Genomic DNA, 16,931 nt, shown 5'->3' on the forward strand with positions numbered 1-16,931 from the left:
GTGAAAAGGTTTTTTGAAACCCTCACGTCGAGTGCTAAAGTTGAATATTTACTCAACGTGCCTTCTTTGCTTATTGGAGAAGGAAATTTGACCATATCGCCTCGGGCTAAAAATATAGAGAGATCGCCCTCCCTTCATCTTGAATTGGTTGTAAGAGAAAAAGAAAAAGAAATTGAGAAAGAAAAATCTCCTCCACCGCAACCTAAGCAACAGACTCCATCTCCACACTATGATGAATCGAAAGTTGAGATCATTTCTCCATCTCACTAGCAATTGAGAAGGGAGTCTCCAATATTGTCGGTGAACTTGAATGAACGCCCTCCCATCCTTCCTATTGAACCTTTCCTTCCTCTCTTACCGCTTAAACCAGGGGAGAAAATGCCTTCACTGCCTCCAAAAAAAGACAAAAACAAGGCTTTCATTTTTGAGGAGTCAGTGATCTCAGGCGTTCGTCCGCCAACGCCTACTACTGATCACCCAAGCCTCCCTCGCCCCACTACTTTTCAAATGGGTGAAGGATCAGGCATTAGTGAGGCTAGGAGGTATCCACCTTGCATCCCAAGATCAACACAACAGTCCTTCTTTGCCTGAAGATGAAACAGTTGACACAAACTTGACTTGCATAAATCCTTGCATGATGACCTCTGGGAACCACTCTTCGGGAGTCTCAGTGAGTTTTCGCGCTAAAGAGAAACACTTATGCAACAAAAATGAGAGCCCGCGCAACAGCAAATCGAGTTGCGAGAATTTGTCCGACAACAATCTCAACAATTTTAATGCCAACAGATTTTGATGAGGAATTTTATTCAGCATCAGAAGCAGAGGCAGCATGAACAATTTCGCTTCACACTTCAATACATTCAAAAAGTCCTTGCTCAGCTAATCACAGGACCATCCCTTCTGTCACATCTCCAACAACCCTTTCAATTTCCTGAAGAAGAATTTTTTCCAAATGTTACACAAATGGGAGGGTTTCTAAGATATCGGTTTAGTATCTACCATTTAGGGAACATAAAATTAGGCGCATAATTTAATCTTTTCCATTAATGTCGTTTCAAATATCCCCTTTTTTTCCTCTTTTAAGAAGCGTTCAATTTAATTTAAGGGTTTCTATGACTTTTCAACCTATTTTTTTTAAATATCCTACCCATTAGGCTATTCATGAAAATTAGCTATTAGTGCAATTGGACCTATTAAAATAGGTTAGTAGTGTATAAAGCCCTTATAATTTTGAGAAATTGGAGCATATGGTGGATTTTAGGGCTTGGTTTTGAAAAATGACAAAACCGGCAAATAATAAGATTTATGGCAACTCACATGACATGCACATGGTCGCGAATTTTCAAGTCCCTATTTTACCGTTGTCTAGTACATAACTTTTATTATTGTTGAAACTACAAATATATGGTAAGTGTAGAATAATAGACAATGACGAGGTTTTGTATACTAGATAATTGTTGATGCCTTAGTTCTTCACCTTCCCTCTAATTGTTCAAAATAACCGTCTTCCTCAAAATAAACATCCTCCCCTAAAAACGTCCTTCCTGATTTTTGTCACGTAGTTAACATTTCATTGCATATTTTATCATTAATTTAGATTCTGTTTGAACACTTTTCGAATTAATCTCGCTTAAATTAAATATCCTGAATTTTTTTATCAAAATTATATTTTAAATATCCATATATTATCAAATTTCATTTTAGTAATCAAATTTTAAATTTATTCAAATGTTTAGGTTGTTTTTCATTATTTTAAACATATTCTTAATAAATTAACCTGATATTTTTTTTCCATATTTTTTAAGGTTTAAATTGTTTTGTATATGTTATTAGATTCAATTGTACATATTTCATATTTAGTCCCTATTTTAGCTGACATTTTGATAATATCTGATTTGCTCTTAGTTGGTTCGTATGGCTGAAATATTAAATACAGTGTAAATGTAGAGCTTTATTAATAACCAAGATATAAATATAGTGTAAGTAGAGAGTTTGATTAATAACAAGGATATAAATACAAGGTAATTTGAGAGCTTGATTAATAACCAAATTAATCATATTATAATCTAACGGATCCATTTTCAAAATTGAAACTGAGCGTCATTCCGTAATTTTTGCCCTCCTTTGAAATTTGAATTTATTTTTAATATTCAAATTAGATTTTGATAACTACTTCACAAATTGATTTAAAACAAACTAATCTCTTCCTTGTTTTTCTCCTCCTAATTAATTCAAATTAGTTATGGAATTTAATTAACCTATATTTACACATATAATGTAATTGTAATGTAAAGTTAGATAGTTATTTTCCATATATTCAAATTTTAGTTATGGATTTTATCTTTATAACTTATTTTATAAGTCATGGGTTGGATAAAGTCAAAATTTGGCTTGGTTTGAATTTAATGGATATTTTGCAATCTAATAAATTAGATTTACAATAGTCTAAATTAACATATTTTTGTTTTCAAATTTTTTAATTAGAGACTTTGACTGTAAGTTTCATAATGTATTTCTTTTGTTTTCAAATTTTTAGAGCGAAACTTAAATTTATTGGAAAAGAAAATTATTTTATAATAGATATAAAAATTAGATCTAGGTATTTGGAATTTAAGATGGAAAATAAAAATTTCACTTAGGGACTGTTTGGGGCGTTGAGTTGAGATAGGATATCTGAAGTTCATATGTCTGTGGAGTTCATATATTATGTAAGTTTATATGTCTATGTTTGGGGTGTAGAGTTATTTAGTCTGAGTTCATATGTTTGTGTTTGGGGTGCAAAGTTAAGTTCATATCTCTGGTATGATACAATTTTTTGAACTCTAAATAATATGCTTTTATGATTACTATTTTTGTTTTGAAACTTTTTTATTCAATAATTCTACCCATCTTTGTTGGAATAAATATGGATTGCAATTTTTTTTCTTTTAATTTTTAGAACTTTTATTTATTTCTTTCTTTTTTGGGCAATGAACAACAATTAACCCATTACATTTCTGGTAGAAATATGGTTAAAGAAAATGAGAAAATAAAGCAAAATCAAAACTTTCTAGTCAACTTTTCTCCATGAATTTCATTATCATCTTCTTCTTTTTGTTCTTATTCCTATTGTTACTCTATATTTTTACTATGTCATGTATGCTTTTTTTTAATTAAATCTCCCCCATCATCGTAACAGTCAATGGAATGTCATCACATTTCTTCAATAGTTTCACTTTCATTTCCTCTAAATTTGGAGGATCATCAAAGAAAAAATCTCTATTTTTCACTAATTCTTGTTGGAAAATGTTCAAGGAAACAAATTTTCATATGATAGTTTTTTGCTATATGTTACATACTTTTCAACTACATACATACTTTTCGGCTAAATATTCTTAACACTCATTTGATATATGAATTCATTACGTATAAATATTGCAGTTAATGTAGACAAAATAATATTTTTTATATAATCAACAACCCTACAACATACTTTAACAGTCATCAGTCTTATAGTAGTCGAAATAAGTTTTCGAAGTTGATTATCGAAGATGATTTTTGCTAGAGTTTATAGACAAAGGTGGTTATCGGAGCCTAAAATTGATCATGAAGGTGTATCGGAGTTGGGTATCAAAGTTTGTCATCGGAAGTGGTTTTCAAATCTCGGAGTTGGTCGGGCAAAAGTGGTCGTCGAAGTTGATCATCGAATATGATTTTTGCTAGAGATTGTAGTCAGAGGTGACTGTCAAAGCCCAAAGTTAGTCGCATGAAGATGATATTAGAGTTGGTCGTCGGAGTTACTCGCTCAAAGGTAATCGTTAAAGGTGATTTTCATCAGAGTTTGTAGTTGGAGGTGGTTGTTGAAGCCTATGAAGGTGATTATCGGAGTTGGTCATCACAGTTTTTTGTCAGAGCCAATAGGTCATCGAAGTTGGTAGCGCGAAGGTGGTCATCAAAGTTGGGCCATCGGAGGTGGTTATCGGAGGCCAGAATTGGTTGTCAGAGTTGGTCGTGCGAAGCTTGTCGAAACTCGGAGTTGGTCGCCAGAACTGTCATCGGAGGTGGTTGTCGGAGTCTGAATTTCATCATCGGAATTTGTCATCGGAGGTGGTTATCGGAGCCCAGAGTTGGTCGCTGCCATCAGAGGTGGTTTTCGGAGTCCAGAGTTGGTCACCGAAGTTTTCATCAGAGGTAGTTGTCGGAGTCCAAAGTTGGTCGCCAAAGTTTTCATGAGATGTGATTTTCGGAGTCTGGAGTTAGTTATCGGAGAGTGACAGTGGGCGATGGGTGGAGCCACTAAAAAGATGGGAAGAAGGAAAAGTTGAGGTGAGTTGGTAAAGTATACTAACTCAACTTCACCAACATTTAAAGTCAGTGGACCAAACAATGAATTGGTATATTATACCAACTCAACTCAACTCATGTGGGTGAGCCAAACACCCCCTTATATTCATATAAAAGTTGAGTTAAAATAATATTTAAAAAAAAAAAACCTAAGTTTTAGGTTATTTCTCTCAATATATATATATATATATTTAGAACATTATTTTATTAAGATTTTGTAAGTTAAAAAAAAACATTTAAAAAAAAAGAAAATAAAGAAAAATAAAGAAACCTAGTTTTCTACCATGCCTCACAAAGTCACCTCCTTCTCTTCTTTCACGAGTTTCCTCCTTTGCGTGAAGAGCAACGCTGCCGTCTGTGTCATTCCGCTCAACTGCAGTCTACCATGAGCCATTCTGCCACACCCATCCACTACCTCACACAGCCATTTGTGTCGAGACTACCTCCATGGTGAAGGGTAGCATAGATAAGTGTCATGGGTCTTCCTCTCCCATTCACTCTCTCTTTTTTATCTTAATATCTTTTTGGCTGCTATTTACCATATACCATCACTACTATCGTTGTGTGGTTGTAAGAGTAATGGGCCAATAATATTTAGGTGAGTATTAGGGATGTTTTGTGAGTTTTTGTTAAAGTTTTAGTTTTATGTGATATGATTTGCTTCAATTAAATTAAAGATTGCTTTGGAGTTTGATGTAAATTTTAGTTGCTTTCGTGATAGAGGTGTTTGACGACATTTGATATAATGTAATGCAACAATATAGTATATTTGTATATATTACAATGTATTTACATTTTTCTGAATTTGTTTTAGTTTGTAATGTTTAATTTTATCAATTTTAATGTGTAGTGATAGTTTTTATATTTACTAATTAGTATTTTCTTATTTTAAAATTTTTTTTTGCCATTTTTACAAATTTAAAAACATTTTATTGTTTTTCCAAACGAAAATTTAAAATTGGTTATTTGTCTTAAGCCCTGTAATTTTCCTTTAGGCCTCCACGTTCGGCCCTGTATCTGTTTTCGAAACCCAACAAAGCCTTCATATATCCAATAGGCCCAGAGAATTACGCACGTGCTACGTGCGTGATTGACCACACACTCTCATAAATATATATAAAAAGTTTTCCACTTCGGGGATTTAGTTCTAAATTTCCTGGTCTGTAGCTTCTTGTTCGCGGGAGAAAATTTTGTACACTTGAATCCTCAACTACACAGTTTAATTCGTTCAATGGCCTTTCTGTTTCAGAAATTTCAAGAGGTAAATGTTCTTAATTTTCTTGAGAAAGCGCTGGAAAATGATGAGAAATGGAGAGAAAGATAGAGATTGTAGGTTAATATTCGAGTGTTAGCTAAAGATCCATTACTGAATTCAAGCCAGCTTCATTCTTCTCGGGCGTTCTATGAATTTATGTACTCATCCATATTGATATGTTTATATGGAGATTTCTTAGTTGAATTAACTAGTTTCTCGGTTTGTGGTTTTTCATTTTAATTAAGCTTGTTCTATATTTCTGCTTTTGCGCTTTCGATGTGAGACTGTCTGAATTTAATTAAGAGATCGGCATTCTTGTATTCTGAGTATGTTCTTTTGATTGTATCATCAATCACGGTCTTTATGGTTGTTTAATTAATGCAGCATCTTATCCAGAGAAAGAGAATACAGCTTCAAAATAATGATATTAGTAGTAAACTTGATGGAAAAACGTTCTAGTAAAGTAAGTGTATTGAAATTGAGGAATTTGTGGGACCTTGCAATTAAACTAGTAGAGTTTCAGATTGGTAGGACGCTTCTCCACCATGTGGTTTATATACACTTGCGTATTCATGTTTTACAAGAATACGTGGTTGTCACATTGCTAATCTTAAGGTGACAGGAACCTTGATTTCTGAAGTTCTTCTCGTAGTTCCTCCTTTGGTAACTTTCCTTCTAATGTGGTGGATGTATTTCTTGATGTGCTTAAGATTGATCTTCTCTATTATTTAAGATGCTTGCAAGTTATATGTCAGGCAACCATGTATACCCGCATCTTTTGTCTTATTTAGAGAACTAAATAGAGGTCACGATGTGGTATTGCTAGGCCTCTAATGGCAAATACTAGTTTTAGGAGGGGTCACAAGGCAAAAGATCACCAGAAAATTAGTTAGTGGAAATCGTTTTATATTGGGGGGAGTGAGGGATAGCTTTTAAAGGGCAGTAGTGTGTTAGAGGGTGGTACGTTTTAATTGGCAATAGAACCGTGTGTTGGGATTGCAAAGGAGAGAGTACAATACTAGCCCTCTCGATTTTGAGGGGTTGTTTTATGTTCTTGTGTTGTTGAATTTTGTTTCTGCTCTTAATTTCAATCAAATGGTAAGGTGACGACCCACCTTACCTTACAATTGTCTGAAATTTTTCTTACCAATGTTGTTCCCATTACATTCTAAAATGAATACCATAATATGCCCTGTCTGATTTATTTTTATTTTTTATTTTTATTTGTACTGATGTTTATACACTCTTACAAATTCAGGCTGTGAAGGTTCTTGCAAAAAATCCAATGTTTGCAAGGGATCCAAGGCGGCTACAGTTTGAAGCAGATATGAACCGCTTGTTCCTTTTCACCAGGTCATTTAACTTTCTATTGTACCACGTGGTTCCAAAATTCAGTTTAACTGCTCCAAACTTTTGTGTCCATGGAAATTCCAGTCCTAGGTCTATTGTCCATAAAAATCTCCAAGGCCCATTTTCTTCTTGACAGTTCTTCTAGTGCTAATCATGCTCATTTGTCTTGTACTGGAATATGAATCAAGATAATTAGTATCAAAATATTTTATCCTGACTGCATCATTGCTAGTTTGGATGCCATAAAAAATATTTCTTGGCAGGTTTAGGGTTTACTTGGGTTTTTGGACAATCATAGAATAAGGGCTAGGGTTTAGTGGGTTACGGTGATTAAAGCTTTTCTTTCCATAGGGGTTTTTGGGAAAACATAGAATTAGGGCCAGGGTTTAGTGGAGTATGGTGGTTATGGGTATTTTTTGGGAGATCTGGCGTGAAAGGATTAGAAAATTTTCATGAAGGTAGGTAGTAGCTATTCCTATTATGCTATAATTTTGCTTTCTACCTGCTTCTCGGGGGCTATGGTAATGTTTTTTTTGTAATCGTTCTCTTTTTAGGATTTGTACCAACTAGTGAGGATTTTAATAATCTGTTTGGCTTCTTTGTTGATGTCTCGTTTATTTCTTCTACCCCTCTGCTTTGTATATGTTGTTTGAATGGTATATTTGTTTCTTACTGCACAGAAAATCTTAATCTTTTTTATTTCTTATTTTTTTATCTGTAGCTAAACTGAATTTCTTTTATTGTAAATTGTTATGGCATCAATTGATCTGTTCATACCATTACCTAGTCACCCTTATCCTATCAATTCATCCCCTATCATCGCGTTCACTAACTGGGGTCCGGATGAAGGTTCCTTTGTTAGGTATAAATCCTTTTGAGTTTCCATCTCTCTTCACAGCGGAAAAGAAAAATGATAGCAGAACTTTCAGAATGTGACCTGCTCAAGCTTATACTTCGGCAAGTTTATATTCATTTGTATGCTTCGTTAGTATTCATCTTATAAACAAAAACAAATGAACAGTAGAATCTTTGGAGCAGTAGAGATCCTATAGGGATGTTTGGTCCCTTGTTAGATTCCATGATTCTCTTTGGGCTTTGGTGACAAGATCTTTTTGTAATTACTCACTATGTTTTATTTTATTGGATTGGAGCTCTGTTTTGTAGTTTGTTATTTGGCTCTCCTTTTTTGTTTTCCCTTGTATTCTTTCATTTTCTTTCTCAATGAAAGTTTGGTTTACCATATATATATATGAAAGGCATTCGTCTCATAAAATTTTGAACCTCCAGCTACAACCGTTTGGGAATGAATGCTGCTGAGGCTGATGCAGAGGAGATCATTGACATGGCCACTAAAGCTTCTTTTGCTGATCAACAAAAGCAAGTACAAGAGAACATCCACTCGCAGGTTAAAAGTTTTTGCATGCATATGGATGAAATTCTTCTTCCAGATACGAGGAAGAGCAATGAACCTGCAGAATCCCCTGAAAAATCCAGTGATGCTGTTCGAAAAAGTGGTCTTAGTTTTGCTGTTGGCAGAACTAGTCCACCTACTGATATGGCTGGTTAGATTCTCTTGCTCTAGTCAATTTCTGGAAGGCTCTCTCAAATGTTAAATGTTTACCATGAACTAATCACTCGTTGCTGATGTAATTGGATTTCCCAGACATAAGCAAGATCTTTTTACAATTTGCTTTCCCTAGAAAACTACCTTTCCCAGCGTCAATCCATGTAAATGATATTTAAGTTGCCGGCTTCACATTTTAAATTGTGCATAGTGCTGAAGTTAATAAGTTTTTCATTATGCCATTTTAAATTGTGCATCACCCTGCTCCTGTCTTAATATACTGAGTGAATATGCGCTAGGTGCTAATAGGATTTCCTAGCTCACCAGCCAAGAGGGTAAAAGATCATCAGCCAAGAAAAATTGAACTCCCTACATGCGTCAGTACCCCAGAAACTAGTTGTTTAGGGTTGGTTGGCAGTTTGCTTTCCACAATAATTTTTAAATTTCTTAAACTATTTACATTGTTTCTTATCCCCAAAAAAAGGAAAAGTAGAACTGTTCACTAGTCTTATTTTTTAGAAAAAAAAAAAAAAAAAACATAATGATTCTCATCTCAGTAATAGACTGCTCGTGAGAATAAGCAAATGTTAAGAAAAATAGTTAATAAGCAAATGTTAAGAAAAATAGTTTTTTTTTTTTTAACAGTTAATATGTTCCAAGTCAGTTTTAGAACTCAACTCCCTGCAGCTCGTATAGATATTTTCTTTTGGTAACTAAAGCTTTTTGTCGTTATATCTTTTCTCCTTTCACACCTGTGATGACTACTGGTTACTGATGCATTCACAGCACAGATATCCCAACGACAAGGCCATTGGGACGTTCTGAACTTTCTCAGAAATTAAAGGATGAAATTGGCTACACTCTTGACATCCAGCCATCTCAAATCCCTCACAAGGATGCTGGACAAGGTCTTTTTATAGATGGTGAAGCTGATGTCGGATCTGTTATAGCGATATACCCAGGCGTTATATATTCCCCGGCTCATTATCAATACATTCCTGGATATCCAAGAGTTGATGCTCAGAACCCTTATCTGATCACGAGGTACGACGGAACTGTGATCAATGCCCAACCCTGGGGTTTAGGTGCTGATATCCGCGAGGTATGGCATGGCTTAACTGTACCCGAAAGTAACCCGATCAAACAAAGCGACGAGAAATCAGATCGTCTTTGGCGAATGCTGAGCAAACCTTTAGAAGCCAAACGAGTGGGGCATGGTGGTGATGCTCTAGAACGTAGAAACCCTCTAGCATTTGCTCATTTCGCCAACCACCCAGCTAAGGATATGGTTCCAAATGTCATGCTTTGCCCTTATGATTTCCCCTTGACTGAGAAGGACATGAGAGTTTATATTCCAAATGTATCATTTGCAAATGAAGAAGTGAACATGAAGAGGCTCGGTAGCTTTTGGTTCAAGTCTGGACGTTCGAGAATCAACGGATCAGATACTCCCATTTTGAAGACAATTGTTCTGGTTGCAACTCGGGCACTCTGCAATGAAGAAGTGCTCTTAAATTACAGATTGAGCAACTCCAAGCGTCGGCCATCATGGTATACTCCTGTTGATGAAGAGGAAGATAGGAGGAGATGGAGTTGACTCGTCTTGTCAAAGGTATGACACCATTGTTCTGATTTTGTTGGCGAGTTCAGATAATCCTTTCGATAACTTTTCTCCTCAAACTGTAGTAATTTTTTCTTAAGATGGCTATAACTGATATACAAGAATAAGGCTGACTAAGAGTATACTTAAATTTTCGAAAGCCTGTTCTGAATTTCCATGAGATGAATAGAATTGTTTTGCAATGAAACGTTGTTTGTCTGTTGAGGAATCTGCTTTATCACTTCTTGTGTGATCTTCTAGAAAATCCTCAGAGTTTGTCTTCAAAACAATTGAGGTCAATTCTTCAACTAGTGCAAGCTTGTGGATTCTAAGTAGTTCTACAAAAATGTTGTTGGGAGAAGTACAAACTAAACCAACAGAAAATTGTCCGTACATACCTCAACTATTCTCACAAGACAAGAATTCTATTATATTTTATTGCCAAAGTAACTCATAAGATGTTAAATCTTAAGTAGGTGATCATCCTAATTTCAATTCATCCCAATTTCTTTATATGACTTGATTTTTATTGACCACTAGTTCAATTTTGTGGCGGTTAAAATAGACTAAAGTTTTACGTTGAAGTATATATTTTTCAAGTGTTTGATTAAATATTATTTTTTTTCGTTGTTTTTGTTAGAAGATCTCAAGAAAATTGTACGTATCTACTTTAGATCGGTGAATTTCAATGCATTTAGACGCTACAAAACCACAAAATTGATAAAACCAAACTCCCAAAATTAATAATGACCAAGATATTTGAATTTTCCATCTACTTTCAATTTTGATTTCTTTTCGACTATTTTGATTTTAATGTATACTTGAAGAAAAAGGTTTCTCATACCATTCTTTCTCATAGAAAAATGATAATAAAGCCATATTGGAGAGCCACAAATGAGGGGAAAATTGTATTGATTATTCGCGGAAGCCAAGAAAGTCTAAATGATTTCTGTTCTAATTTACACAACCAATTAAAAGGAAACAAAGGGGTGGGAAAAAAATTCATATTTAAAATACAAGCTTCATCTCAAAGGATGAATAAAACTCCTACTCACTTGAAAATTTGGATATGAAGCCTTGATCTTTTCTCGCTGGCCTTATCCTAAATTCTAAGAAAACTAACTAGCTATCGAAGAAACCGGGACCTGCTCGAGAAAGAAGCTCCTTGCCAGCATCCTTCCCCATTGCAATCATATCGTCAATAGCGTATGGACCTCGTCTAGAAGTTTCAAGAACTGAAATGGATAGTGAAGAAACAAAGGTAATGATTAAAAGATGAAGAAAATCAATGTTCTAGCAATGAAGAGAAGAAGCTAATGAAAATAAGGGTGGAAGTTAATTTCATCTGATCATGGATGATGATCGTAATACCTCGGGTTCCATCTGGGGAAGCCACCAACCCTTTAAATATACAATTGCCATCTTCATCTCTGGAAGCATATCCTGCGATTGGAGTTCGGCAAGATCCATCAAGAGTCTCAAGGAAAGCTCTCTCACAAACAACAGCCAGTCTTGTTTCCTCATGGTTTAATGAGGCTAAGTAATTGGCCTGCACAATGAGAAACCAAATAGAAAAGACATTAAGCATTTCCAAGCAATGAATTTTAATGGTATAATGAGATAAGTCAGCCATTTGAGTAGAAACGATGATTTTCTCAAGAAGACATAGTTATAATGGAAATTGTTAGACTAATATGGGCGAACATCAATTTTATAGCTAACGAAAACGAACCATTTTGTCATCATCGGTTCGACAAGCAATCCCAATAGCTCCCTGAGCAACAGCTGGAAGCATTTCATCAATTGAAAGGATCGAAGTAACGTTTTCTGTCATATTTAAACGCCGAAGTCCAGCTAGAGCCAACAGTGTTGCTTGGACCACACCTTCATTCAGTTTTCTCAACCTTGTTTGGACATTGCCACGAAAATTCTCCAGCACCTAACGAATGATACCAACCAACAACAGAAAAAACGAGAGAGTGTCAGAATCAATCTACAAGATTGAAAATGTCAGAATCAATCTACAAGATTGAAAATGTAAGACTCTTTGAACATCTATTAAAGCATGTAATGTTCCATCGAGAGTCAAGCATTCTAAATTTAAAGAAAGGACAGGTGGAGCAGTAGGGAATTTTCCAATCTTGTATGAGAAAATAACCGATCGTTATCAAACAATGCATACCCCATTGTATTAGCAATGCATAACAAGGAGAAAGTTGAAATTTGACGAGAGAACATAGACAACAGCAATGTAGTTGAGGTTTTAAAGATCAACCAACTTAGAAAGAAAACCAAAGAGACATTCTTTCTATTGTATTTTCTAGGAGCCTATTTCACACATCAACCGCTGAGACCAACAACCTATTAACTCTTGTAGCAATGTAAACATAGAACAGAAACTTTTTGGAACACAGCAAACTTACTTTGAGGGATGGATATCTATTCAGTAGCTGAGACTTTCTTCTCAGTGAAGCTGTCCCAATGATGCTTCCAGCTGGAAGCTCAGCGAGTGAACCTGCACTTAGAGAAATGAAGGCATCGCGGACATCCTCCCTTGGAAGATTACATGGAAGGATGGTCTTTTCAGGTAAGTAAGTCGGTACATCTTTCATTGAGTGAACAGCAATGTCGATGTCACCATTAATAAGTGCATCATCAATCTCTTTAGTAAATAAGCCTTTCCCACCAATGTCTGCAAGTGGCTGAGAGAGTATTTTGTCACCAGTTGTTTTGATTACAACAATCTGAATGGCCCCATCTTCGGCTAGCTCGGGATGGGAGGCCATGAGTTTGTCTCTCGTCTCATGAGCCTGGGCAAGTGCTAATGGGCTGTCCTATACACAGAAAATTATATGTGACAGGAGAAGATAAAGCAACCCAAAACAAGATTTAGATCAACAAGCATATAGAAAATGAAGTAGACTGTGTTTATAGGCATAGCTCCCGGCTTCAGTAAGAAAACTACATGCCCCTTAATTCCTACCAGAATAAAGTAACTCTTCTTCATCATTTTTTTTTTTTAATAAAAAGATTTCACTGAGAAAAAAATGAAAGAATACAAGGGCGTACAAAAAATCAAGTTCGGGGCTCCTAGAAAAAGGGTACCAATCAAGCAAAATAGTATCTATAGAGTAGTTACATAAAAACTTCGAATTTGAAACCTAAAGAGAAACATGAAACCGTATAAGTGAAGAAACATGAAACCTTCAAATTCAAAGCCCCTCTTAGATTTGGTCTTCTTATGAAGAACTCATTCTACTCTAACAGCAGCAGATTGGATCCTAAGATTGATGGCATGAGCAACATGAATACTTTAAATTTAGTAGTCAAGCACATAAAAGTAAGGAAGGTTGTTCGAAACAATTGTTAGCCCTCAGGAATCTATTATTTTCTTTGATTTGGTTCAGTTTCCACCCTTTAGTGTTCTTCATGATCTGATTTACAACCACACAAAAAATGCAACTTCCATACTACATTTGAATTAAGAGTGAACATACAAGTTTTGACATATTCAAGTACAAACAGGAGAGACATACTGAACTTCTTCAACTAACCCAAACTCTTCAAAAATAACTCAATCCCCCACATCATCAAACTCAAATCAGCCAAAAATCAAAATTAGAAACTAAAAACAACCCAAAACCATTAAACCAAAAGAGAACCTAAGAAAGACCCACAAAACAAAAACAAAAAAGTTACCTTCCTCTGGTGCCAATTCTGACGAGAGCGACCTTGGTCTTCTCTGTCTGCTGCTCCACGGCAACAGAGGCTCTTATGAGGCCAAACCCATGAAATTTCTTGGCGCCATTAGAGAAGGCAGGAGGTTTAAGGGAAAGTGAGGAGAACCCAAGAAGAGAAAGGGAGCCAACATTACGAGGACGAGGCATTGGAGAGTGGCTTACAGAAGGGGAAGATAAAACACCCATTTGAGAGAGTGTTTATTTGAGATTGAGAAGAAGAAGAAGAAGAAGGAAAAAAGGGGAAATGGGTTAGCTTAGAAGGGATTGTTTTTGATGACCCAACAGGGGAAATGTCTGCATTCGCGTTGGCGGATAGGATTCTCATCCATTTCAATTCGATTTGCTAAAAAAGAAAACAAAAAAAGGGGGGGGGGGGGGGGGGGGGGGGGGGGGGGGGGGTCGGTCTCTTTACAGACCGGTTCAGGAACGGTTTGATCTGTTCATACTTGGAGTCTTGGACTTGGTTGCATGATTCATTGACTTTTTTTTTTTTTTCCCTTACTTTTCAATTAGGATTGGCAAAATTTTTAATTGTGCGTTTTGAAAAATGATAACATTTTTGTAATTTAAAAATGGTAAAGCGTAATATTAGGTAAAATTTAAATTATATGGTAGTTTTTTAAAATATTTATGAAACTGTGGTTTTTTTAAAAATATTTAGAAAAATATTGTAATTTTTTAATAATTACGTTCTCCCTCTCCTCTTCACTTTCAATTTACAATAATTTCCACGATGACTCACGTTTTTATCTCTTTCTTTTTTTCCTTCTTCTTTCTATCTTCTCTTAATCTTTCTTCTTCTTTATTACACCATTTCTTTTCTTCATTTCTCTTTCATTTTTCATCCAAATTCATTTAAATAACTATAAAATCCAATTATTATAGATCAATCGACTTTGCATTTATTTTGTTAACTTCTAAATTTTTTTTGTTTTTAGAACTTCTAATTTCAATTTGATTTTATGATAGAAATGATAGTCCGTTATAAATTTCATTCGTTTTGTGGAAAAAAAAAAGAGAAAAGATTTTAGTATCAAAATTTAATTGCTCTTAAATCAATAGGCCAATTTAGAAATTTCAAATTGAACCATTTCATTTATATATATATATATTAAGAAATATCACTTATGTACATAATGTAAATGCAATTAAAAGTTATGGCAAAATCTAAAATTAATCAAATACTGTAAATAAAACAAACATTGTGGTTTGGTACAATTAAAAATAAACGTTAATATACAATTCAATAATTACTAATTATTAAATTAAATTGGTACACTTATAAACATAAAAGCTCAAATTAGTAATATTACAATTTTACACTTCATATTTGAGTTTTGTTTCAATTTGGTCCCTATACTAAACGATTTACATTTTTAACTACAATTAATCTAAATAATTATGAAGTAAAATTTTTAATTCAATTTTAAAAGTGATGAAAATGGTGAAACTTAACTAATTATAATTAGTTTAATTAATTTAAATTTATTGACAAACATAATGTTAAAGACGAAAAATGAGTATTTAATAAAAAAATCAATGTTAAAAATATAATTTTAAAATCTATGGACCAAATTGAAAGAAAACTCAAATGTCAAAGGTAAAATCGTAACATTTTGAAACCTATGGGCTTATTTATTTATTTTGATTTAAATGATTTTATTAATTGGCTAGGTGTAAACCTTCTTCTTAACCAAAATATCATTATTTACTCTTTTTTTAATTTCATGATAATCTCCCATATAAATTTTTTTAAAAAATCACCTACAAAATCTTTAGTGGATGATTTGATTAAGAATCAATAATAATTTTAATTATAAATATCTGAAAATTGAGTATCATCTCACATCATAAAGATTGACTAACAATGGTAGTTGAATAAATCGAATACCCAGTGGAAATATCCTATTATATATAAAATGGAAAGTTATAAATATGTTAGACAATTGTATTTTATTAGATACAAAACTAAAATTTTAAAGATTTATTAGACATAAAACTAAAATTTTAAAGATTTATTAGATACAATTTTGAAATTTTAGAGAATAAATTTGTAATTTAATATTTATATATTAAATATATCGATGTAACATCTAAATTAAATAATATCAATTATAAAATTACAACAAAAATTCACAAAATTATTCAATTTGTTGTGAACTTGAGAAGCATAACATTAACACAGATATCAATAAAATATAATATTAAAATAAATATAATATAATAATAAATAAAATAAAATAAAATCTAAACTAAATTTAAAATAAATATTAAATAATATATAAATAAAATAAACTAAATTAAATTAATAAAATATTAAATAAGAAATTTATCTAAAATCTAAACTTTCTCTAATTTTCATAGATTTTGCCCAATGTGTGTCTTTCAAAACCCACCAAATATCAAGCAATTTGGCAAGTAGGAGGTGGATTACATCGACATTAAAAATTAAGTATTTACAAGACAAATGGCTATATACATAGAGTGTAGAAGGAGTGACATTTGGCTTTTTGACACTAAGAATTGGTATCTATTTTACACTTAATTTATGATATCTAAATTACTCTCCCTTATATGCCCATTATATATATATATGAAATATATCTCGTTAAAACCTAATAGGAAAACACTCATTGGGAAAAAAACCATAGTGAAGGAAAAATTGTACATATTTCATATAATCTAATACTCTTCAAAAGAATATAGTATATTTACTTCCACTTATGGAAACATCATTTGAGATCTCCGAGTCGCCGTACTCCAACATTATGTACCAATTTCTCAAAGATTGTGGTTGGTAATGAATTTGTAAATAAGTCTGCTAAGTTATCCTTCGAACAAATTTGTTGTATAGTGATGTCACCATTTTCTTCAAGATTGTGAGTGTAGAAAAGCTTTAGTGAAACATGTTTTGTTCTATCTCCTTTAATATATCCTCCTTTGATTTGGAATATGTATGTTGTGTCGTCTTTGTATAAAATCGTTGGAAGGTTTTTACTAGAAGACAAACCACATGTTCCATGAATATGTTGAGTCATTGATCTTAACCATACACATCCTTGACTAGCATCGAGAATTTCAAGAATTTTAGCATGATTT

General features: G+C 33.6%; 2 protein-coding genes across 5 annotated transcripts; one reads left to right on the top strand and one right to left on the bottom strand.

Moving 5' to 3' along the window:
• Window positions 1-5,464: 5,464 nt before the first annotated feature.
• On the top strand, window positions 5,465-10,300 carry LOC120089904 (uncharacterized). Of its 4 annotated transcripts, none has more exons than XM_039047340.2 (4): window positions 5,465-5,584; window positions 6,837-6,931; window positions 8,216-8,490; window positions 9,284-10,300. In XM_039047340.2, the coding sequence occupies exons 1-4, from the start codon at window positions 5,555-5,557 to the stop codon at window positions 10,087-10,089; spliced, it is 1,206 nt and encodes a 401-aa protein (XP_038903268.2). In that variant the 5' UTR covers window positions 5,465-5,554; the 3' UTR covers window positions 10,090-10,300. The 4 variants fall into 4 exon arrangements, with proteins under 4 accessions (XP_038903268.2, XP_038903271.2, XP_038903272.2 ...); XM_039047343.2 differs by lacking the exons at window positions 5,465-5,584; window positions 6,837-6,931 and adding exons at window positions 7,148-7,386; window positions 7,778-7,885; XM_039047344.2 differs by lacking the exons at window positions 5,465-5,584; window positions 6,837-6,931 and adding an exon at window positions 7,148-7,386.
• A 672-nt stretch (window positions 10,301-10,972) lies between these two features.
• On the bottom strand, window positions 10,973-14,196 carry HEMC (hydroxymethylbilane synthase). The gene is made up of 5 exons (XM_039050358.2): window positions 13,792-14,196; window positions 12,516-12,921; window positions 11,825-12,031; window positions 11,464-11,641; window positions 10,973-11,327 (listed from the first exon to the last, which is right to left on the bottom strand). The coding sequence occupies exons 1-5, from the start codon at window positions 14,016-14,018 to the stop codon at window positions 11,215-11,217; spliced, it is 1,131 nt and encodes a 376-aa protein (XP_038906286.1). The 5' UTR covers window positions 14,019-14,196; the 3' UTR covers window positions 10,973-11,214.
• Window positions 14,197-16,931: the final 2,735 nt, after the last annotated feature.

Source organism: Benincasa hispida, chromosome 11 (genome assembly GCF_027475165.1).
Source record: "Benincasa hispida cultivar pf3 chromosome 11, pf3_genome.v1.1, whole genome shotgun sequence".
Taxonomy (NCBI): domain Eukaryota; kingdom Viridiplantae; phylum Streptophyta; class Magnoliopsida; order Cucurbitales; family Cucurbitaceae; genus Benincasa; species Benincasa hispida.

Bases quoted from the DNA above. Each gene is read 5' to 3' on its own strand.
- LOC120089904 (XM_039047340.2), top strand. From the start codon at position 5,555: ATGGCCTTTCTGTTTCAGAAATTTCAAGAG. The intron at 6,932-8,215 runs GTCATTTAACTT...TTGAACCTCCAG, and splicing joins CGCTTGTTCCTTTTCACCAG to CTACAACCGTTTGGGAATGA. The intron at 8,491-9,283 runs GTTAGATTCTCT...TTCACAGCACAG, and splicing joins TCCACCTACTGATATGGCTG to ATATCCCAACGACAAGGCCA.
- HEMC (XM_039050358.2), bottom strand. From the start codon at position 14,018: ATGGGTGTTTTATCTTCCCCTTCTGTAAGCCACTCTCCAATGCCTCGT. The intron at 12,032-12,515 runs GTAAGTTTGCTG...ATCATTCGTTAG, and splicing joins ATAGATATCCATCCCTCAAA to GTGCTGGAGAATTTTCGTGG. The intron at 11,642-11,824 runs GTTCGTTTTCGT...CTCATTGTGCAG, and splicing joins GAACCGATGATGACAAAATG to GCCAATTACTTAGCCTCATT.